Source organism: Spermophilus citellus, assembly GCF_964194105.1.
Source record: "Spermophilus citellus genome assembly, chromosome: 1".
Taxonomy (NCBI): Eukaryota; Metazoa; Chordata; class Mammalia; order Rodentia; family Sciuridae; genus Spermophilus; species Spermophilus citellus.
In genome coordinates, this window is record NC_138182.1 from 33,776,360 (window position 1) to 33,801,976 (window position 25,617).

Sequence of the window (25,617 nt, forward strand, 5' to 3'; positions counted from 1 at the left end):
GGAGATGAGAACAGAAAGTACCTAAGAGAAGTACATACATATACATATACACATACATACATATGTGTATGTATGTATATATGAAATCTGTTTATATACATACACATAGAACATATGTTTATATATGCTCATAGAATATATATGTAAAATATGCATAGAATAGTGGTTGGCATTGTTATTACTATTATTCCTCATTTTTGATGTACAGTAATCAGAAATGAATTTCATAATATGCCATTTTTGCTTAATTATATGATTTCTGTCATCCACAGAGGAACTTTTTGAAGTAAAACAAACTCAACATTTTCCTTTTGATCTAAAATAAATGCTAAGTGTATGCAGTAAGGAAAATTTCCACAGGGAATTATATAGAAACAAGTAATATAATGAAAACTTTAAGAAGTTGTCAGTACCATTTTATATCATGTCCGAACACTTTCCTTCTAATAGTCCAGTGAATGAATGTAACACAAGCTAAACTTTCTTGCAAACAACAGAAGAAATAAGAAATTTTAAAAGTCCCATCAGGGAAAACTATATATCATATCTATATTTACTGATAAAGTTAATAATGATTTCTGAGCAATAATATTTTTTAAAGCAATATATGTCAGTCACCGAGGGAAAGAAGAGAAAACTACTAGGATTTTGTTTGAGTTAACAACAATATAGTGTGATTGAAAATATTAGAATTTTACTTTGTACAGATATATACCATTAGCATGAATTCCTTTTCACCTCAATATTGTAAGTATGCAATCATGTAGCTTTGTTTATGTTCTTAAATAATTCTAATTTATTATTTTTGCAACATTTTTGAAATTTGGTTATTCACAAAGATTCATGTTTATACTGATATGCGGTGAAACGTGAAACAGGTAAATCTTTTTGAATTGCAGATGTAAGTTTTATTATGAAAAAATGTCATTAAAATCATAAGTCATTATCGAGACAAACATTTTACTTATGGAAGGGAGACACTGTGACAACCTAAAACTCAAATACACCTGGCTTTCATTTTAAGAAAGGGTTCAATATGACACCATGAGAAGAAGATTAGCTTGCTTTAATTGTGTACTATAATTATTTACACATTCTTAAGAAATAATTTGGGAATAATTGTGTTTTAAAACCAAACTGTAGGCCTGGATGAAAAGTCCTTGGTGAGGAATTATTTCTAGAGATTCCCCCCCACCCCGCGCCCAATATGAAAAGCTCTCATATTTCAGCTACATTTTTTTTGCATATAAAAATATCTATTATAGGAGTCAACTACCACATGAAAGAAATTGCATTTGTTTTAATTGAAAAAGGTAGCTAAAAATTTTCTGTGGGTATTGCAACAGTACAAGAATACAAGGTGCATTTATTTATTAACAAAAACAATTGTAAAACAAATTGTGAAAGCAAAAGCAGGCTACAAAACAGAAGGGTTCTTGCTTGCCTTTGCCTTGAAATAACAACATGTTACAGGTTAATATGCCACAGTTGATAAATGCTATAAAGTGTAAGTTAGCTTTTGCTGATTTTATTTTAAACATTTTCCCCCACCCAGAGCACTATGGGAAAATATATATATATATATATATTTTATATGTGTATGGTAAACGTTTCCTCCTTCCAGTATCACAATCTTGTTGTCACATAATCTTCATGGGTGACTGTGTCTGTGAGGCTTAGATCATAGTCTATGCTGGAGTCCTCCTCCTTCGCATGCTTCTCTTTGGGGATTATAGGAACAGTGTCCTCCACCACCACCTTCTCTGACTTGAAAGAACACACTCTCTTGCCTACCTGTAAACCCAATGTGTCCGTGTTCCTTTCTCTATGGTCTACTAACACACACTGTTCACTGAGACCAGGAATGCTCAGGTCACCCCGTGTAGCTAATCCTCGGGATTCCAGTTGAATATTTCTCTCAAGTGGTCCTGCAGCCTGTTGACGAGCAACTTCTTCTGAAACAGAGAAGATTTGGTTTGCATTTTGCTCAGCAGCGTTTTGTTTTGATCGTCTATGAAATAACCCGAAGTTTTTGATATCAGCCACAAAATTCACTTTTCTCTGCTTCTCCCTCGGTGGCTCCTGAACCACCAGGGCAGAGCCATTGCTTATGTTATGTCTTTCGGAGGCAATTGCTGCTGACCTTGGATGAATCAGAGTGGTTAAATCAAAAAGGCTGAAATTCTTTTTCTTGTCCTTGTTATTACCTTCATTATCACTCTTTTCGTCTGAGTCTGCTGAATTGGAAGATTCCTTCGTGGCGTTTGCAGACTGTATTGTAGAAAGCTTGCTTCCTCTGAGTAATCCCAGAACTTCGAAGCGGAAACTAGAAATGTCTTGCTTTAGTTCCTAAATGAAATTTAAAATGGCACATTAGGTTGTGACTCGAACACTAGGAAACAGCACTTTCTAATTTCACATATACGTCTGAAAAGTTTCCATTCCTTTTTGAGAACTAGGATTCTGTTCTACTGTGGTTGTATTTAGAAGTCCCAGTTCTCTCCCTGGCATTTGATGTCATTTTGATGTCTACTCATTTTCCTACTGGAGTACTGTGATCACAAGGAAACTTTCTATGGATGATGTAAAAAGAACCCAGAGGAGTTGTGCTTTGCACCACTGTGTAGCCCAGGATGTGGGTTTTCTTTGGGACTGTGGTGTCAAATACTCCCCTCCAAATTGTTCATTTGCGTTGAGTCTCCTTTACACTCTACCAGGGATGCATTTTTTAATCTTGCAGATTTTTCTTTCAAAGAATATTGGAAAGAAAATAAAGTGGAGTCTACCCTTCCAAGAGTTGAGAGTGACTTCCAATGATTTAGTACCTTGGTAAGGACTTTACACTAAAACCTGCATCAAGCCTGAAAGTCCTGTGACTTGCTTCATGTCATGCATTTCCTATATTCATCCATTTCTCTTATCTTTTCAGGGAAACTGAATTCTTAGTCTTAACCCTATGGTGGCCTTCTTGCTCTCTTCCTTCCAATCTGTCTCCCAAAGCAACATGAAGCATTTAACTTCATAATTTGAATGTTTTAGCTGTAAAGAACATTTTGGATTTTTGTTCATTTGCAATTGCTTTGCAATTTATCTATGTTCTTATCTAACTAGCTGATAATTTTTATTTTTTTGGCAAAATATCTGCTTTTTCTGTAAAGATCTCCTTATTTTTTCCCTTAGTTGTTTTTGTTTGTAATATCTTAATGACCTTAAAACATTCTTCCAAAATCTCTGACACTCAAGCAGAATATCATAATTAACACATAATTTTGTGCATACCCTATTTCCTATATTCTACTCAGTTCTTCTGACAGAATTAAGAAGAAGGGAAAACTCAAGTAGAAAAGCCAAGTTGTAACTTACAGTTAAACTCAAACCTTAAATTCCCTGCTACAAAAATGTTGCAGAACACCCAAAGGATTTTGTTGTTAACATGTTGCTTATTAAATTTTTCAGATATAGAAAGCAGGATGAACTATCAAACACTAAAGCTCACTCAGTAGAACATTGCTGGGATCGATGAGTCAGAGTGTCAGAGCGCCACGAAGCTCTAGGATTTTCTCTGCCTCCAACTAAGTCCCCTTGACATTTTGGGTTAAGTATGTTTCAAAACAATTTATTTTGGGGAGAAATTTCATCACTTGCTGTTTTCTTTTTAAGCCATTCAATGGGACTTAATTTAAAAAGGAGAAGGCACACGAGCCTTCAAGAAGCCATGGCTGAGTTTTCAACTCTGATTTGAAATGGGTTGTGTCTGATTCCATATTTTGCAGACTCTGCCTTTCATTGGGATGAAGATGAAAATGATTACCTTAAAGTTCTCTTCTGTCAGTCCTTCTTCAGTTTTAGCATCTCTAATCATGGCTGCGACATATCGCTTCACCAGGTTCCTCATAACTTCCTGAGGCATTTTAGAACCATAGTATTAGTATTAAATGCATAAATAGGATTTTTTTTTCCTGAGTCTATTCTGAACGGGGCGGGGGTTGTGGCTATATTTTTTTAATGCCAATTTCACAATACAATCAAAGGATAACTTACTTGATATTGATGATGTCTTCTCAAGTTATCAGCAGCTCTCCTCTGAAAAGGTAAAGGACATTTTCATTTTGGTTATATTGGTAAATATATTGACCATTTTGAAAAGTAATTCACTGTTTTTTTTTTTTAATCAACAATTTTTACTCTCCATTATCCCTCAAAGTGGGAGTTTTACTACACAATGGCTATAGAGTGCTTCACATGAATTTAAAAACTGGACCAAAATAATACAATACAAGAATATGATATGTAGAACATTGAAAACAGAATAAGCTAACAATGGTGGAAATGTGGGTCTAATATATGATCTAGAGTTAGCTAGTTGTAGTTGATACACACCCAAACCATTTGAAATGATGCTGAGACTGAGATGGCACATATCAAGTAAAAAGAGGGAAAGATTAAAAAGTTATTCATGACATGCCGCATACAACGAGAAACCTAACAGGACAAAAGACTCCCCCAAACTATTTCAATCATGCGAATTGAGATGTTTTAGGGAGATGAGTGGATTTGATATGATACATACATACATAAGAACTCTGCTCAAACATACCATTAATTTACTCGTCATTAGCATGAGTCCCAATAATTTAGAAAAGAACAGAACGTACTTTGGGGGCTGGAGATGAGTTAGCACAAAAGAATGATTTTGTAGTACAAGATATATAGAGAGATGAGTAGTGACTGAATCATCATACTTCACTCAAATTTTATATTTGAAGTTTTCACAAGGGTTCTAAAGACATTGGGGAAAAAGCTATCTATCATAATCCTATTTTATGTTTTTAGAATAAAGAGTAGTATTAATTCATCATGGAAAAAAAACTGGACAATATAATCTAAAATAGAAATATTTCTGTAATAAAAATATTAATTTGATTAGTTGTGATGAGCAATTGAAATAACATATTTGGGTTTTAAATTAGACTTTTGATCTTGTTCCTTACTAAATATTTAATTACAAACTGACAAATTAAAATGTTGGAAAGAGTTGCATAGGTACTACTGTGAAATGCTATTTTAAACAATGAAACAGTTTGAAAGAAAGTAATTTTTTCCCTTCAGAGACAAAGGGGAAAATATGATGTTGACCACTGACCATAAGAAGGGATTTGTGTTTCATGATTAGGAACCAATGAGACAATGCTTAGCTTCTTAAAGGCAACTAATTATGTTAAAAATCATACAATTCTAAAATGAAATGCATTTTCAACATGATTAAGGCAATAATATAAAAGCTAGGAAATTTGAAACAATACAAAATTAGAATAGGTTAAAAAAAGAATAGAGAATGGGAATTTTATGACTGGGCCACCAGATGGAGGTGTCTGACTCTTGCTGAGACACAGCTTAGCTGAAATTCAAGACAAAAAGCACTGTAGAAGAAAACATTAGCCTTCCAGATCCCCCGAATGTGCTTAGAGTGAACGAAAAGATTAAGTGAGTTACACACCAATTTCTTTAACCCTCTCATTAAAATCAATATACTAGTGTCTCCAAGATTTATTAGATAGAAACTCTTAAATCAACATAAAATGAATTTAGTTCACTTGTTATATTTTGTGTCCTATATCATTCCACTATTCTGCAATAGAATCCCTTTAAAATTCAATCAGAAATTTTCAGCAAAGTGCAGTTTGAAGTCATGACTGAACTTGAAATTTCTTTAACACAAAACTGAACTTAAGGATAACAAAATTGAAGAATTATGGGTCACATAAAAATGATAATGACACATTGTAGAATTAAAATAGGCACTGTCTTTCCTTCGATAGAACTTTGCTCATATCCAAAGTTAAAAAGAACTTTAATTTAAACATAAGAAGATTTAATATAGCAGTTTAAACAATAACTCTATATTTATTTTTCTTGCAAAAATTGCAAAAATATAGGGCTGGGGATGTGGCTCAAGTGGTAGCGCGCTCGCCTGGCATGCATGCGGCCCAGGTTCGATCCTCAGCACCGCATACAGACAAAGATGTTGTGTTCGCCAAATACTGAAAAATAAATATTAAAGTCCTCTCTCTCTCTCACTCTTTAAAAAAAAAATTGCAAAAATATAAACAGTTTTCTAGAAAGAGAAAACAACATAGGAAAAAGTTTGCCGTGATAACTTTTAGGAGTTAATTTCCATAGCCCAGACTTAAGGCTAAGTTAATACAGGTAATCACTTTTGCAATTTGGGTATTTTCTACATCTACATGGTGATGATAAGAAACTATTTTTGGTCTTATGGGATAATATCAGCCAAGTGAACTTCAAATCCTAGCTAGGTAAATAGGACTGAATGAAATTAACCAACTCCTCAACATCAAAACCAAAAAAATGAAGGTAATCTACCCATCAATTGGTGAACACTACACTATGCATATCATGTATTCCTTATCTTTTTAATCTCCTTTCTCTAGTTAGTACTGTGTGTTTACCTGGGTCTGCTTTCTTACTTTCTGAGAGGTTGTGAGGTGTGATATTAGGAACAAGGACTTAGGACTTATCTGTGTCTGAAGCTGACTGGGCCTGAACAGAAAAGTTATCTCTGAGGTTGCAAGGTGAAAATAAACTCAGTGGATAATTCCAATGACTAAATAAGAGAGTTAAGGCATTTAGCACTAATGTGAGTTTCATCCTCTTTCTGCTCTCTTACTTTCCAATTGATAATCTTAATTGGAATATTTAAGAATATTGTAAAAATATTCTTAAATCACAAAACTGTACAGTCTGACAAATATCAGTATTATCTCTAAGGAAGTAAAATAATGTAGTTAAAATATAATTGTCTCTCTTTGTGAGATTTTTCATGGCATTTCATGTTTGTGGAAGCCTTTTCCTCAGTTAAATGGTTGGAAACCTTTGTCCTTGGCAGTAAAGAAGTTCAGAAGTAGAAAATTTGCATTTAAGTAATATAGTCAGTGGATTCTTGTATACTTGGATAGATGTACCACAAATCCAGAAGAGAGACATCTTTTAGGGGAGCCTGAAAATATAAACATCTTCCCATGACCTCTGTGAGTTTTCCTTTGTTTTTATAGCATCTATCTTAGCTTGCAGAGCCAATTTAAGATATACTTAAATGATCACATGTTCACATGCAAGAAACCTGAGAGCAATAAAACACACTTAAATGGCTTAAATAAAACACATTTAAATGACCTGCAGTTTCTAACATGGAATGCCAAGAACTGGAATGACTGCAGATGAAGGCAGAATATAGCATTAAACATGGTGAAAAATGTGAGTGTTATTTGACCACAGGAAGGAAGAGGTGATATTTTGCTAAAGAAAGAATTAGATTTGGCAACAGCTTTCACAGGAATGGGGTTCTGAATTGGACACGAGGGAAGCATAGGTCTTTGATAGGTAGAGATACACAGGTGTCTGGAAAGTTAGAATGGGGTGAGCAAATATGCCAGAGCTAGAGAGACATGTTAAGACATGCTATGCAGCTTCCAGAGGTAGGGGTTCAATGTTTTCTGCTATTTGGAATATGATTAGATGCTGTTGGGGAGTTAACATGCATATATATATATATATATATATATATATATATATATATATATATAAAGTAAAATCTAAAATCTTAGCTGGCAAAGAGAATTCATTGGTTAATAGACACCTGAGGCTCTTGATTAGTCAAGTGACATGTGATGAAAGCTGATCATCTGACAGTAGCATAAAGTGGGAGAGACGCATTCCAGCTCTCCGCAGTGGCCATGAATCCTTGGCAGCCTTTGGCTCTTTGCCGCATCGCTCCAATCTCCACCTCTATCTTCACAGGGCCTTCTCCTTGTGACTCTGGTTTCTCATTGCCCTGTTCTTTCAAGGACCTTTCCAGCATAATTTCAGTTCACCTTAACTGGTTACCTCTGTAATGACCCTATTTCCAAGTAAGGTCACATTCTGAGGTGGTGGGATTAACCTATCTTTTTACCCGGAATTAAGGTACAAAATTCGACCCATAACATGCATATTCTTTCTTTCTTCCCCCTGCCCCCTTAAGGCATAGACAGATTCTCATCTTTTGCATTCTTACCTAGCTATCCATGCACTCCTTTTGTTTTTTTATAATTTGTTGTTTTTAGATATGCATGACAGTAGTTTATATTTTGACATATTATATATACATAAGAAAAATGACAGAGAGAAAAAGAGAAAGGAAGAGATAGACAAAGACTCACTTTAAACACCACACGGATAGCAGTGGATCATGAATATGAATCCTTTTTATAATAGTAAAAAGTGAAATTTATTATGTTAATTTCATAATAAATGAAATTTTCATAATAAATGAAATTTTCATAATAAATTTCAAAAACATTTCTTTGCCAGCTAAGATTTTACATTTATTTAGGAAAGGGTGAATGGGAGCAATCTCAAGAGAGAGAAGCTTTGGGGATAAAACAAAGAATATGAAAGGGAAAGGAAAACATGGGCTATCTCCAGAGGAAGAGATAGTCACATATGTACTCTAACAATAAACATAATTATTGAAAATTAGTGATATAATTAAATACTATACCATAGGACTATTGTCAATGATATTTGGGATATTTGCAACATTTTGTTGGGTAAAGTTCAGTGGAGTTTTAAAGAACCTTATTAAGGGAAACATTATATCATAATTATTATTGGAAAGACTGAAAATGGGAAAATTAACCAATTTGTATTCATAACAATAATGCAATAAGGGACATTTCATTAAAATATTTATATAGGTAAAGGGTAATTAGTTTTGTTTCAAGCCATTGCCATGTTGAGAGTTTTGGGAGTTGCCTTTTGTAGCCTTTTTAAAAAATTGCATCCACTGTCAGTTGTGTGTTTAAGACAACGAAAGTCAACCACAATTCTTTCTGTAGCAGTGTGTCTAGGAAAAATAATTTGGAAGAAGTGCACTCTGAGTTGTCACTTCCTTTATAAATTATATCAGAAGTCATTAGCCTGGGTACAGAATATTCCTTGTGAGAATGGCTTTTAAGACAGGTGCTGAGGGCATACCTGAGAGTCATATTAGCATAAACCACAGATTACAGGTTCCTCCTGATTTGTTAGGACAAGACAATGGCATTTGGATCAGAACTAATGGTGAAGGAAAAGATCAAGTAGTGAGAAGCCTCTGTGGCTGGGAGGAACGCCCGGTTTCAATTCAAGTGTCAGGTTGCTTTAACCCTGGGAGCATTTGCAGCTAGGAAAGAGAAGGCTCTGGAGAATCAGCTGTGACATTTTTTGACTTTTTAATTCCATTTCTCTCCAGGTCCACTGTGTGGGATGTCAGATTCTCTGCACATAGCTAGTTCCCTGCGGTCAATTTTCAGTGTCATTTTCTCTCATTTCCACTCTGTTTTTTCCTATCACTGATTTTCAGACCATGAATTATGCCTTTTAGTTTTTGCTTTGCTCAGTGAATTTCTTAAAGAATTCGGCCTGCTGTCTTCTTTTTCATTAAAGAAGAATCAAAAGCAAAGGGCCATTTCAGGATGGGATCCCTTTCCCCAAACTTTCATTATCCTCCTTTAGAGACAGATCCACAGATTGTTCTTTATAAATGTACTTTCTAAGCGTATAAAAAATAAACAATACACAATGCCTGAATGTTGTATCATCAAACCAAATATTGAGAACCTCACTCTTGAAATACCAAGAATACCAAGCAATTAATTCTCATCCATCCCCATTTGGAAAAGAAAGTTAAATCAGAGGGCTCTGCTACAAATCTTACGGCAGTAACTCAGGGACACAGAGTTATACATGGATGAATACTGTCATATCTGTAAGATTTGTAGTTAGGCCTACTGAGAGTCCTGGAGACTAAGGAACTATATATTTTGACAAATTACCACTAAAAATGAAGTCTGAGAGGCACACATTATTAGCATTCTTCCTTTAGGGATAGTAGGTGATGTGGATGCTTTCACAATTTCTTATTCCTTCGCACCAACTTAATTGAGCACATTTCTGTGACAGCCAGCTAAGTTGGAGTATCCCACCTCTATCCCAGGGCTGAATGATGATTAGTGACCCATGACAATGTCTAATGTTCTTCTTACTATCCACTTAAGAAAAAAACGGAAAGTAGAAAACATAAAACTGAGGAATTTAAAAATAGTTTTCTTAAGATTTTATCTAAAGGCCTAGTATGGTTTTGGTTTAGCACGTTGACCTATTAAGTTAAGCATTTCATTTAGAACTCTGGTCTGTGGCATTAAAGAATGTTTTGTATTAATTAAATGCTTTGGGGAAGTATCACATTAGCATCTGTACATTAATTAAATGGATCTGGACCTTTTAAGCAACAAGCACAAAGGTTGGTTTTGAGCTTAAAAATTTGAGATAAATCCTAATGCATTCTTTAATAGGAATTTTAATTAAAGTTTCAAGCTGGAAGTGCTTGTTAGAATGGAGATTCTGAATGATTTTAGTTTGAGAATTAGTGTTTTAGTACCATGAAGAGTTTTAAGCAGAAAATTGATAAGAGGTAGTATGAAAAATCAGAAGTTAGAAAGTGTTTTTTATTTTGTTATTGTACTCTCACTAGGTTGCCCCTTTGGTGGATTTTCATGATTGCCCAGAAACAAGATATATTGCTATGCAATTGTTTCCTTTCGTAGATGTTTTTCTCAACAATAAAGCATTTCTGCTTCACTTATGCTTTCCTGCATAAAGCACTTGAGTGAACAATTAATTTACTGGGAATTGCTGATCACCCTAAGGAAGTCCAAAGCCATAGATGCATATAACATACATTAAAGTTATATATATATTCAACTTTTATATGTGTTTATATATACAAATGTTTAAGTTTTCAGGGCTTGTTGCATCAGTATTACAGGAAACCATAAATAATTGCAAGATAGGATCACCAATAATGGGCTTCTGGAGAGTGGCCAAGGCAGTAACCCTGAAGGTCTCTAGTTTCAAGCTCTTCTTGGGAACTTAAATGCAATGACCAGCAGTGTGACATTCAGGCAGCTGGTAGGTGACAAGCATCAGTAAGTGAACCACAAATGGGAAGGTTACAGAAAATGCCTTGAAGAATGTAATAACCTCCAGTTGAACTTCAATTTTCTCTTTCAAAAATGTGGCATCAATATAAGGACATTGTGGGGTGAAAGAGTGCAGAAAGCAAGCCAGCCTGCTATCCCAAGGCTTTGGAATATAGGAATATAAGAAGTAGTTGAACACAATGAGAAGATTTGCAGAAGCTGTTGAGAAAAATTACAAGGAAAGTTCAGTTGCATGTTCATTAGGCATTTTAGGGAAACAAGAGAGGGCAATGGAAAGCATATTGAACTGGGGGCCAGGGTTTCTCCCCAGGTCTGTCCCTATAGACCCCCCTAAAAACCATGTAAACAAGCTCTCCATTAAACAAAATAATGGAACTAAATGATACCTAAGTTCCCTTTGGAGTGTAATGTTATGTTTTAAGCCATACTGTGGTTTTACAAAATGACTATCTTTGGCACTTCTGTGTCATCATTAATTAAATAGTATGTGTGTTTGCTTTCATATGTCTACACAACAAACTATCAAGAAGATTAATGGAATTTAAATGAATTTACAGCAGAGTCAATTACTTTTTGACATTATTTTCCCATTTAATTCCCATATTAGTATTATAACCTTCTTATTATATTTATTTTATTTTTGTAAGCAGTACCTTATTTACAAAGATGCATAATATTTATTTTTATATAAATAATAAATATGTAAAACTCAACAAAGCGTATGTAAACAAAAATAGTATGTCCTCTTCCTGAAAATGAGGTCCAGAGAAAAGTAAATTTAAACAATATTGGGTTTAATGAGGATGATACTTATCCTAGGCCCCAGCCTGGAGGAAAAGAGGCAGGATTGAGGCTGGGAAGAGAAGGAAAGGGAAACATGATTCAGAACATTTATTTAGTTTGACATAAATTTCCAAGGCATCAAAACATCCAATGTTAAAGGTTAGTAAAATGTACATGGCAAAGGAAGAAAGGAATGGTTTGCAGTCATAATTAACTTTGAGTTATCTTGTTGTGCCTTAGATCAGAGCAAAAGAATCAAAGTTGGAAATACAGAATCAAAAAAAGAAATTTGTGCTTCAAGAACAGTACTATATAGCAAAGAAAGCTCTTTAATTTATGCCACTTATTCTCTCCCTCTGAAAAGTGTGAATCATTCCTTTAATAGAAAGGGCAGTTGAACTGAAGGCTCCTCTTTGCATTTAAGAAATGATGGCAACATGTTCCTAAGAACCAATCAACAATAAGAGGCTTGGGGGATGGTTGGAAGGCAGTTTCTGAAATGGCTCTCCATTCGTTCTGTAGGCAGGACAGATGGATCTCCTAAAGGAGGGCCTTGTGTCTTTGTGTGTGTGTGCGTGTGTGTGTGTGTGTGTGTGTGTGTGTGTGTGTGTGTTTTACTTGGAATTGAACCCAGGAGTAATTTACCACTGAGCTGTATTTACAGTCCTTTTTTTAATTTTTTATACTTGAGACAGGGTATAAAAGTTGTCCAGGCTATGCCCCAACTAGTGATTGTTCTGCCTCAGCCTCCCTCCCTAGTAGATGGGATTATAGGTGCGTGCCACCATGCCTGGCTAGGACCTGGTATTCTGTTACAAGTTTCTTAAAACCTAAATTTCCCTTTATTGTTACATCAAACCATAATATGAAAGAGAAATTTCTTTGTTGACTCGGCTTTATTAATTTTAAAATCCAAATGCTCTTGTGAAAGGTAATATGTTCAGACAGCATTGAGGGGCTGGGATTGTGGCTAGTACTTGCCTAGCACGTATGAGGCCCTGGGTTAGATCCTTAGGATGGCATAAAGATAAATAAATAAAATAAAAGTATTGTATCCATCTACAACTACAAAAATATTTTTTTTAAATAAAGACAGCATTGATCACTAATAATTTTTCATGGATTGATTATAAAAAATACTCCTGAATTTAAGAATAAGTTGGGAAAAAGGACAAGTAGAATTTGATCTGGAAAGGAGAATATGCTGGAGTTTGGTTTCCCTGAAACCTTTTGATTATTGATTATTAAACCTTTTGATTATTGATATTGATTATTTCCCACATTTTTCTCATAGCACATTGTGTGTGGCTACATCAAAATGTTAAATATATCATATGCTGTACGTTATAGCAATATGTCTTCACTTCTGTATCTCCCACATAAAAACTGACATTCTCAGGATGGAAGCAATGTCTCTGTGCTTCCTTCCACTCTCTAATTTCTATCCCAGTTACATACCATAATTGACTATTAAACCTAATAAAGCTTATTCTGTCTGATACTTTTATTCTACAACTATTTTTAAATAATCTAACTTATTTTAACAGACAAACATTTGGAGCAAAGTAAAATCACTCCTTTCTCACTCAGTAATACAATCCATAAATGAGTATGAGATTGATAGCCTAAATCTTCATCATATCTGACTTTGGTTTTTCATATCAAATATGTTTACCTTATTTGATAAGATAAATATGTAACAGTTTATAAGAGAACACACAACTGTGTCTCCAAAGTTGATCTTTTTTTTTTGAAATACTGACTTGCCAACCCAGTCTTTATAATTAGAATCGTTACTGAGACGACGGGCAAATGCATGCCACTTTCAGCAGGAGAAAGCCCCGTTTGGAGTTAATAACAATGCCTGACGAGTGATAACTAAAGAACAAGGAGGATAGTTTAGAGCATGACTAGTCGCCATCAGTTATGTGAAATAAAACTGAAACCAAATTGACATTTTTTAAAATTTTTGATTAAATATCTAATATTACTTGGTGATTCTAGTATAAAGACATTGCAAAATATTTCCAAAGCAATTTCTCTGAGATGATCAAATTAACTAATGAATATTTCCATGCTTTTCCCCCAAATTTGTATTGTAAGAATTTTGAATGTTAGGAAACAAAGTGAGAAAGGAATGGAGAATTACTTGCCCCATATCAATGGATTAACTGGAACAAACACATAGTCTATGTATTTTCTACTGAAATTGTTTCAATTCTTGCTTTCCAATATGAAAGAAATTTCCAAAGGAAATATAATCTGCCAGCATTGATAAAACATGGCTCTGAGCAGTCTTCATTGATTTTTTTTTTTAAATATAGCATCTTGGCATCTAATATGATAAGGAGCAGCAGCAACATTATAAACATTTTGATATCACAGCTGGCAGTTGGCAGAGCATGTTTAAGTGATCATATGCATTCAATCATTTCATTGGACATTTTATCAAGAGTATTTTATTCTCTGTGTGGAACTTTATATTAGACACTAGGTTTCATAACAGATGGAACCTTATATGCAGTAACCAAAACAGGTATCTTTATCTCATGGAGCTTATAATTCAGAGAGAGAAACAAACATGATAAAGCAAAGTCACAAAGAACCTGCTGTCATAATTTTGAAAAGAGCTAGAAACCAAGATACTAGGAGAGAATGTGCTGGTTTTGCAGGCTTTCCCTAGTAGCATTGATGACTCCTATGTGAAGGAACTGGATCCAATTCAAATAGCAAAAACTGCCTTAGATGTAGGAAATGAACTTGTGAAAAAGTCCTACTTACTCAGTGTCTTAGACATAGTACACGTGCAATTAATGCTTGTGACATGCAATCATTCAGAACAAAAAACCACAGGAACTGACAATATTCAATGAAGAATACAACATTATTCAAATACACAGTTAAAAAAAAAGTAATACTAACATGCTGTATTCTTACCCCTATTGTTCCAAAACTTTCTGGCTTTCTTCTCATCTTTTTCTTGCATAGGTGTGTCCATATCCATTTGATCAGGTACCAGAGGGACTTGGGGCTTGGGATGACATTGAAAGGAGTAGGCAGAGTACCTCCTTCTTCAAAGTAACTCATCCAAAGCTTTGTTCTAGCAAATTTCCATTCTATATCTGCATGGTCCTGAACAGGAGAACATGACAACTGCTAACAGTTCTCTTCAGTAATAAAGTGGGAGAATCTGGCTTTGAGTGGTTCTTAGAACATTAATTAAATCATTATAAAAACACTGCTAACTCCCAGAGACAGTAATCTAAACATCTCAGATGCTGGCTCATCCTGTAAGGAGTCATAGCTCTCATGTCTCTGTTCATCCTTCCTTCTTCAGTGAAACTGACATCTACAATAATGACATATTGAAGAGGCTGCAGTGATGAGTTATGACTTGAAGATGATTGTGCATCTCATACCCTGTAGATTTACATTGGATTCTGGCCAGAAATGGTGTGTTATGTCTTACCCAAGGCCTTGCACCTCTGCCTGGTGAAGGCCACCTTCTTAACTGCTCGTAGCTCAGCCTTCGGTGCTGCCAAGAAAGTTCTTACTGGGCATGCTCCCTTGTGAATAGCTCTTGTCCACTTTCAGGCAACAGACATCAACTCCCAGAGAAGTTCCTCTAACAGAGGTAGCATAGAGACTGTCTGACACAGCACTAAACCTATGAGCCTGACATTGCCTCAGCCAGATGCCTGGCTAGTGGTTGCCCATAGCCAGATGTTGTTTCCCTCTCATTTTTTTTTTTTTTTTTTTTTTTTTTTTTTAGTACTCACTCCACTTGATTAACCTCCCGAGAATACTCTGGAACATTTGTGGCAATTAGATATAGGGCAACCAGTCTCTTCCTAAATTAACCATAATCTGATTAAAGCAGAGAATCTGGGAAGTAGGAGGTGGTAGAAACCAGGCATAAATGCATTCAAGAATTCAAAATAGCTCATTGTAACAAATTAATCTTGTAAAACAGAACTCAGTTTTAGAATAGATGAATAGTCTTAGACTATGTATGCTCATTCTAATATGTCTACATTGCTGTGTGCTGATGAATGCATATGAAGTATGTATGTCCACTCTGCACAGTGGGGGTTTTACTCCAGACAATGGACAGCTTGGGCTTTGACACTAATCACCATACCTCGAAAATGGGAGGCCTTCATGTTACTGAGCGGTAGATTGCACAGATGAGTTAGTTAACAGAAATATAGAAGCAGTATTTCCCCTTACCCCCTTACCCCTTTTGTCTCCTGCTTTATTTCTTCCTTCCCCCTTTCTTTGGAACACACTTACAGATTCTGCCTGAAGAGATGTGTATTTTTTGCTGCAGTTACAGAGAGAGAGATACAACAGAACTGGCTCAGGGGAACAAAAGACAGTCACTTAGATAACATGTCAGCTAGGAGTAAGTAGCTCCTTGGATTCATTGGTGCTCAGGGAATTAAGTTTGTCCTGACATCATTATGTTCTCTTATTGCTACCACTAGCAATCCTTCATGGTTTGGGATTCTGAGAGAGTCTCTAACTTGGTCTATAGTGTTGGAAAATCTGAGCTGAAAAGTTCTAAGCTGATGATGACTAAACCCACCTTCCCCTACTCACTTTCACTTCTGACTCAACCTTAAAACTCTCCTGGGAATCCTGTCCTCACTTCCATCACTCTTCAGCAGCCTCCTGTTTCCAACCCAAGTCAAGATCCTTTCTTCTGCATTTTACTAGCATTCTCAAATTTCTCTTTTCAATATTGAAACTATTGATTTTTTTTCTATCTACATTAATGTTGTCTTGAGAGAAGAGAATTTTAAAATTCTTCACATGCCAAAATCACGCACATGTAGGCTCATTCTTGGTACCCAATAAATATGTGATTAACAAAAAAGTTCACGAATGGGAAGAAGGCTTTACTTGTGGCCTGCATGATTGCTTCTGCCTTGCCACTGTTAAAGTGTTCTTTCTTCACATGTTTTACCCTGTGGCCCTGAGATAGTGGTATCAGGACAAAAAGAGAAATTCTTCAGAGTCCTTTCTGCTATACTGGGACAGGTTAGTCAAATGCCTGATGCACCCTTGCCCCAAAGAGGTTTCACACACAGGATGTTGGGAGGTACACCTGTCTCAGGTTCTTGGGGTCTTCTCTCCTCACTATAGCCTTTGCATTTGGGCTAAATAAAACTAATTCTAAAAATAATTTTCATCTCGGTAATAAAGTTATCTATAAAAATATGCCCCACAAAGAAGCAATAAGAAAATGTCATACTCCTCTTGGATAGTGTTCTCTACTTGATGAAATTGGGATATTTAATGTTTTAACAGGATTAAACTTTTGGCTTGATATCTAGCTTGATAATTAGATGTTTTCTAATTTGTTTTTGTTGTTGTACTGGTAAATAGAATCTACATTTCGAAAATGTATTGACTGGAGGAAAACAGAACTTAACGAAATATATGGAGACTATTGACAAAATTTTCAGATTGTAAGATGTTTAAGAGAAGCTCTCTATATAATTTACACATTCATATATTTACCAACAAATCCTTATTCATTATTAATAATTAATTATTATATATTGTGAATCTTTTAGTTTATGAAACAGTAAATAAAAATAATGTTTCTGTTTTATGCATCATTTTTTAAAATTAGTGTCAGGTGTCTTATAGGAAAAATTTGCTTCCATACAGACAGTTTCAGTAAAATTTGGAGTGATGCTTGACAAAAAAAAATTCATGACACTTCAAAGCTTTAACGATAGATTCAAAGATACAATCTAATTACAGTTATTTATGGGAATACTGGACAACCTATAATTATGCTTATAAAATGCTACTTTTCTAAGGTATAAATATGAAAGATTTCAGAAATATATTTCATTCCTGTATGAGTTTGTTTTGTGACTGTAGCTATTCATCATAGACATATATCACTAAGTTCAACGGGATAAAGGGCTTTATCCTTCTGATTCATTGAAGTGTTTCTAGTTTCTAGAACAGTACCTGGCCATCGATGTACTCAAAGAGAACTTGTTAAATCAATGAGTAAATAAATTCAACTAAGTTGTCTTGATTCCAGAGTTTCAAATAAACACATATTGCAGGTTTGCCAACAGATTTCAAGATCACAAGTAAATGGATAAAAATATTGCAAAACCCAATAGGCATTGTATAAACATGAGTTGTTTGTTGTTATGTCATTCCTCAACTACTATTCACCATAGTTAATCACTGCCTGAAAAGTTAGATTTAGTCTATTTGTATAATCATGTATAATATGACAAAGTTATATAAATATATGACCACATGTTATATAACACTGCTCAGAAATTTGAAATTATAGTCATTCTTATCTGTTTTACCAATAGCCAATTACAAATTTTATTACTATAATAATTAGATGTAGTATACCTAGGGAAAAACACATTTGTAGATAAAGTGAATTAAAATAAAGCTAGTCAACTTACAGCAATAAGTTGGTAAGAATTATTCATCATAGCTATTAACATGTTGAGAAGGACAACTAGAGAGATGACATTGTATGTCCCAAACATGGTGGCACCAACAAACTCAGTAAATTCATGCTGTGCTTTGACATTGGTCACATATAAATTGATGAGCCCAAATATTGACCAAAACAAGGACTGAAGTGTCTCAAATAACCTGGAATAAAGATAAAATAACATCAAAGCTATAGTAAACCATTAAAGGATAAGGTATAGCAACAGAATTTGGTATTATTATATGTATTTGGTTAATTTCAAATACATATTATAGCAAAATGATTTTTAAGACAATTTTAAAATTAAACTTACTAAAAGTAAAGAAAATTATTTAAACCAAGTTAGTACAAATGATATACTTAATTTTCCTACTGCGTTGAAAGCTGTATTTAATTTCCTAAGGCATTGGGGTGTAGAAAAGAACCATATACTATTTTTGCATGACAATTGGAAGAAGAAGAATGTCTTTTATTTGCATAAATGGTTGGAGGGGGAACCAAAAGAAGAATATTTTGTGACATATGGAAATTATGCAACATTTACATTTTAATATTCATAAGTAAAATTTTATGAAATATTATCACTCTCATTCCTTTATGTATTGTCTATGTTTTATTTGTACTAACCAAAATGGCAGAAGTAGATAGTTGCATCAGAGAAAATATGGCTCACAAAGCCTAAAATATTTATTATCTAGAAAGTTTATGAAATATCTATTGTCATATAATGTTTGTCAACTCCTGTCCTAGGCCACTGAGGAATAGTGAACAAATGATCTATTTTTAAAGCTTAGGCTTTAAAAAAAAGTCAGTGTTTTTTTTTTTAAACCTGACTTTGCTCTTCATTGTAGGAGAATGAAAAACACTATTCATTGTTAAAGATTTCCAGGTTTACAATTAAAATTGTACTCACATAAAATGGGGAAGAGTCTCAGAATGCTTGGATAACAAATTTTGATTTGATTTTTTTTTTAGTAAATCAAGTCCCATTTTATTTAATCCAGTCAATGAATAAACTCTGGTGATTTTATTGAGAGTAAATCTTTCTGAACTTAGTTTGAAAAATGGAATAATTTGAGGAATATCTGAACCCAAATGGATAATTGTTTCTTTCAATGAGATTATTATGGTATATTAACATACTATAACAAAAAGATAGCAGTGCTTTAATACTCTTTGGAAATGATTTTAACAGACTATTTTAAAGTTATATTGTGAAAACAAAACCAGAAACCTTCTTATACCAGGCCCGGTGACAGAGGAGAGAAGATTGCAGCCTTAAGGAGTTTAGCATTAGATGGGCATCACATTGTTGGACCAAGCTAATCCTGTGTTCTGGTGGCTCCTAGCCAAGGGTATAGTTCCATGTATACCCTTTCATGCCATGGTAGTATTTATGTGAGTCTCTGGAGCTTCTCACCTAAGGCCTCAGGGATTAGATCAGCCATGGTCAAGAGACCCATAGAAGGACAATTTACCTGAAGTCAGTGGCTTACAGATGGAGTTCAGGTGAAAATGATCAGATTTCCTCTCCAGGAAAGTTTATCTTAGAAATATCAAGATAATGAGGTAGTTGACAAAAAGGGGCTGAGATGACAACATTTATGATGAAGTCAGGGATATTGGAATGAAAAGATGCTGAAAGTTCCAGACAGTCAAATTAAGAGGTAGAGACTTGAGGATGAATAGAGTGGGCAATAATTAAACACTGAAGTGGAGACATGTGGAGTAGGTGAATCACGTTACACTGATACATAGTGTAAAAATTCCTTAGCCTGGCTCTGTGTCAACTCCTTCTCTTCCTGAAGCTGGTAGGTCTTTCTCCAACTTCTTCCCTTACTACATCATCCCTTTCTCGGAAGAGCAAAGGGCTATAATTCTGTGCATGATTTTTGTGACAAAATTCCTCTTACTTAAAATAAGCCATAAATATCTGGTCCATTGTAAGTAAGAGAATCTAATAAAATATGTCTGAATTGGCATTTAGGAATGTTTTCCCCCTAAATTTATTATTTTTTAAAAAGTAATCAATTTTACATTTTATTTGAGTAATTAATTTAGGACATGATCCTAAATTTCTAAAACTTATTTATTTGTTCTTTTGTTGCATTTTTATTTTAGTTATATTAATATTGGGGTTTATTTTGACATAATTATAAAAGCATGGAATATAACTTGAAACTTAATTTTTATAGAGCTGGTAAATGATATAACAGATTATTGTAAAGTAACAATGATCAATTTTAGTCCTACCAAGGAATGTTGTACCCTGTTTGTAAGGAGATAATGATAAATTGTTTAAAGACAACCCAGATATCACTTTCTAATAATATTGAGGAGAGTTAAATCTAATTCATTGACCTATACAAATTCCACTCAAATTTATTCTTTGAAATTTACTAAGAAAAAGTAAATTTGACACAAACTCGTAAGTTCTTTATATTTATTAACCTTCAGGAGTTAATAAATATTAACTTCACTTTGTAGTGAATATGAAATAACTATAATCATTCCAAATAGTACGTATTTTAACTATGAATATAGAAAACATAATTCAACTGCATGAATAGCAGTTTAAGGAAAGTTACAAGTTAAACGGAAAAAATTATGTAATAAATTATATTAAGTGTTTACACATAAATTCATAATATTTGTTTTTTCAACTTTTCTAAGCAGGACAATGATTCGGAATAAAATGGGTTCATATGGTTTAATAGTACTTATTTGCTTCTGTCTAAATAAGAACTACTAGTTCTTAGAGATCATTAGTAACCCCTTTTATAAAATTTGTATTACAACTAGAACTTAAAAATGGGAGATTCAAAGTAAAATTACATTTTGTTATTAACTATCAATTTTATTCTTTCTTTTTATTTTCCTTCTTTCAGTATAATGAATCTCTGGTGAGATTTATAGAATAGTTTCACCTCAGACAAACATTTACTTTTCAGATGAATTTAAGACCTTGGCATTAAGGTGTTTCTAAATGACTATTTCTTTTATTAGAGGAACTTAAAAAAATAAATCTAGATTAACATTTCAAAGCCATTACTTCCAGAGATGTTTTGATCATTAGTGATTCTCAAACCTATTGAGACCAACATTGCCCATAAATTTAAGAGTCATTAGTTTCATCACATCTCAGAATGCCTTTATATGACTAATATTTTCCTTGTTCTGTGGGGCGAGAAGGACTGCAATTTCCCAAGACAGTGCCACAACTTAATTGACACAGCACAAAATCTGGTTGAATGCTAAATCGAAGACTAACTTTGTATGGGTTAAGACTCTGCTTTCCTAATACAAAATTTTATCTCTTGCCCTTTGAAGATATTTCTGAATTGCTACATTTCAACATTTGCTTGTTCCCTGGTTAAATATTTACAACAAGAGAAAGACAACAAGTAAAAAGGTAATGTATTCCACAGCTGAGGTTTTCCTCTGTCCCGTGAGACTAAAATGATGAGCAAATATAAATTAATACAACACCCATCTGAATATTTTATCTTTATTTTCAACCAAAGAAAAATGTGAAAAAGAAACAAGTCAAGTGTGACCCCAATTGGCCAGTTCCAACTATTAGGACTTTGACTCCAACACAGTATTTTTCTTAATGTGATAATATTTGTCACGAAGTCTAGGACTTCCTTTTAGTAAGAAAGTCCCTTATCAGGGTCAATAAGCTTAAGTGTATATAGCATAATTTTAATGACTCAAAAGTTTGTCTTTTTATGACTTGTAGCTCTTCTCATGTTAATGAGAAAACTACCTGGAAGCATTAAAGGATGGGGAGGAAGGAGCCATTTGCTGGGGGGAACATATACAGAGAGACACAGAAGATACAGATGACAGTCTATGACCACTGGGGGCTCACAGACAGTAGGAGATCAAGAAAGGCATCCTTGGAAAGGTCTATTTGATATAGAATATGAACAAAAGAGTAAAATTTTCCCAAGCTACAAAGCAATACAAGAGCATGTCTGGGATGAGGAAAGAATATGATGTACTGGGGGATTTATAAACTGGCAAAGTTGAAGAGTAAGGTGTCATTTGGGAATTAAGAAAGGTGAGGCAAAGAAAGGAAACATGGAGCATATCACTGAAGGACCTACTATGTCACACTAAGGGTGTGGCTTAATGTAGTATGAAATGGGAAACCATATTGATACCCTGCATAGGGGAGCCTCTGGTTTGGGTTTAGAAAGGTCATTCAAGAAGCAGGATGGTAGACATAGGAGAAAAGGCAGAACCCAGAGGAAGGGGGACTTGGACTTGGTCATGAGCTTTAGTGCCAAGACACTAAAGAGCAGAATAATCATTTAATAACTGATTACCTGTGGAAGGGATAGAGGAAGAAAAGATCTAGTATAAAACACAATTTTTTTCATTTCAGTTTCTTGGTGGAATGTGGTAACACTGACTAAGAAAGGGAGTTGGAGAGAAATTTGGGAGAGACTGGTGAGTTCTTGCAGTTGATGTTTAGTTTTCTTCAGGATGCATGTATGGCAAGGTGTCCAACAGACAGTCAAAAACACCGTACGGCATGGGAACAGGAATCTGTGCTGATCACATGAATATGGAAGCCACCTGTTAGACATATTGGGCCAAATCCATAAGCATAGATGAGTTTTCAAAGGGACACTCTTAGGAGTATCTGAGGTTAATATCCTAAGGAAGACTACTATTTGAAGACAGTTATTGAAATATAGTTTTGGAGCAAAATGAAAAAAAAATTAGACAAGTAAAATGTAAAGTGGAAAATTGTTAATATAAAAGTAAAAGGAGGACAAGATTTCAAATAAATGGAAATGCTAAATAGGGGCAAATTAAGGAGACCCACTGAGATTGATGTCTACCAGCAATGGTGACAAGAAGACCTTAGAAGATATGCTCTAGAATGGTTTTAGAGAAGTGAAAAAGACAGAAGCCAAATTGCAATTGGATGAAGAATAAGTGAGAGGGAGAAAAGAAGATATCTTCTTAGGGTACCTTGGATGACATGAGGGAGAGAGACAGGAGTGACAGCTAATGGGAAATACAGTGCTGAAAGTTCCAGCATATGTTTATACCCTGACTGGAAGGGGTAGGAACCTTATGAAATAAATGAAAGATAATACCCTCCAACCAATGATAAGGGAAAGAAGAAGTGTGGCTACCATTTTCTATGACATTACGTGACATTGTAGATGTTGTTTTAGGTTATTGACATGAATTATGTTTTTTAAACATTATATAGAATAAGATTTCCAAAATTGTGTCTAGTACAAAAACAGCCTGAATTTAATGGTAGATACAAAATTATAAAAGGAAAATTGAAGATCAGCAAAAGTATAGAAACAAGATGCACAGCAGAAACCTTGAGGGTATCACTATGATTGATAATGATTGATATCAATTGTGCTGAAAAATGTCAACAAAGGATAGGAAACTTAGGCCTAGTGAATTCTGTTAATTATACAGGGAGTTTTAAATATGAATATGTACATACACGTACACACACATTCACGCATATATATAAGTTCATGAATATCTTCTAGAAAAAATAAATTGTTGCTTGGGATGTTATGTTCCATTATCTAAAAAATAATTTAGATAAATACTTGTTCAGGATAATGGAAGAAACCATTGGTATAGATAAACTTAAATGATATATAATCGCTCTCATTATATCAAAGAAGACATTTGGTATTTGTTTTTTAGGGATTGGCTAGCTTCACTAAGCATAATCTGCTCTAGTGCCATCCATTTCCCTGCAAATTCTATGATTTTGTCATTTTTTATTGCTGCATAGTACTCCATTGTGTATAGATGCCACATTTTTTAATCCATTCATCTATTGAAGGGCATCTGGGTGGTTCCACAGTCTAGCTATTGTGAATTGTGCTGCTATGAACATCGATGTGGCAGTATCCCTGTAGCATGCTCTTTTAAGGTCTTCGGGGAATAGTCTGAGAAGGGCAATAGCCTGGTCAAATGGTGGTTCCATTCCCAGCTTTCCCAGGAATCTCCAAACTGCTTTCCAAATTGGCCGCACCAATTTGCAGTCCCACCAGCAATGTACAAGTGTACCCTTTTCTCCACATCCTCGCCAGCACTTGTTGTTGTTTGACTTCAACAGAGCAGGGAGGAAGAGTAGGAAGAAAAGAGTAACATTAAACAGAGACATGAGGTGAGAGGGAAAGGGAGAGAAAAGGGAAATTGCATGGAAATGAAGGGAGACCCTCAATGCTATACAAAATTACATATAAGAGGTTGTGAGGGGAATGGGAAAATAAACAAGGAGAGAAATGAATTACAGTAGATGGGGTAGAGAGAGAAGATGGGAGGGGAGGGGAGGGGAGGGGGGGATAGTAGGGGATAGGAAAGGTAGCAGAATACAACAATTACTAATAGGGCATTATGTAAAATTGTGGATGTGTAACCGATGTGACTCTGCAATCTGCATTTGGGGTAAAATTGGGGGTTCATAACCCACTTCAATCTAATGTATGAAATATGATATGTCAAGAGCTTTGTAATATTGTGAACAACCAATAAAAAAAATAAAATAAATGATATATTCTAAACAACCAACAAATTTATTTTTGTATTACAATTTATATTAAATATTTGCATCAGCTTTGTCTAGCCACAACCTTCTTGTATTGATATTATAAATAGTTTGTAATGTGGAGTTATTTACCAAGAAACCAATAATAAGAGCAAGGGGCTTCCTGGGATTTTAGGGTATTATACATCAGAACAGTGCTAGGTTTATCACTGTTGTTTGCAGAGGGGGTAGATAGTTGAGCAGGACTTGCTCTTGAAACTAGATCATTTCTCTGAAGTAAAGAGAACTGGGCAGGTAGAATAGTTGTAGGTGTTGGGTGAGAGCTCCTTCTGGTAGACAAATAAGGTAACCAAAAGGATATGACAACAGATATATATATGGAGAGGTCTTGGAAAATAGTTTTGGTTGAGGTACGCAGAACAAAGTAACAAAGAGTTGTGAAAGAGGGAACATGCAAAAGTGCTTTCCATGAGAAATTCAGGAGACCAGCCAAATGTGTATCCATAAAGGTTAGAGGTATAATTCTCATTGATGAAGACAGAGGTGGATGGAATCTGACCATTGTAAACCTCTAGTCCTAGTTGTCCTGGGCAAATTAGCAAATCAAAGTCCACAAATGAAGGAAGAAAGATAAATTCAAACTTGGAAACCAAGATGCCATCCAGGATTATAAGGAACAAGGACATTACTACAAGAGGTTTCCTTTCATCCCTCCTTCCCAAAAAAGAGCACGAAAAGGGTGACGACAGTGC

The 25,617-nt window shown here is 34.6% G+C and overlaps 1 protein-coding gene across 1 annotated transcript in view; it reads right to left on the reverse strand.

Moving 5' to 3' along the window:
• Positions 1-988: 988 nt before the first annotated feature.
• TRPC4 (transient receptor potential cation channel subfamily C member 4) overlaps positions 989-25,617 on the reverse strand; it is a 207,034-nt gene continuing 182,405 nt past the window's right edge. The window contains exons 7-11 of the mRNA XM_081309016.1: positions 18,281-18,476; positions 14,763-14,957; positions 4,042-4,083; positions 3,812-3,901; positions 989-2,349 (exon numbers count right to left, since the gene is read on the reverse strand). Coding sequence (XP_081165142.1) covers positions 1,627-2,349; positions 3,812-3,901; positions 4,042-4,083; positions 14,763-14,957; positions 18,281-18,476 — 1,246 coding nt within the window. The 3' untranslated portion in view covers positions 989-1,626. The remainder of the gene's footprint in view (positions 2,350-3,811; positions 3,902-4,041; positions 4,084-14,762; positions 14,958-18,280; positions 18,477-25,617) is intronic.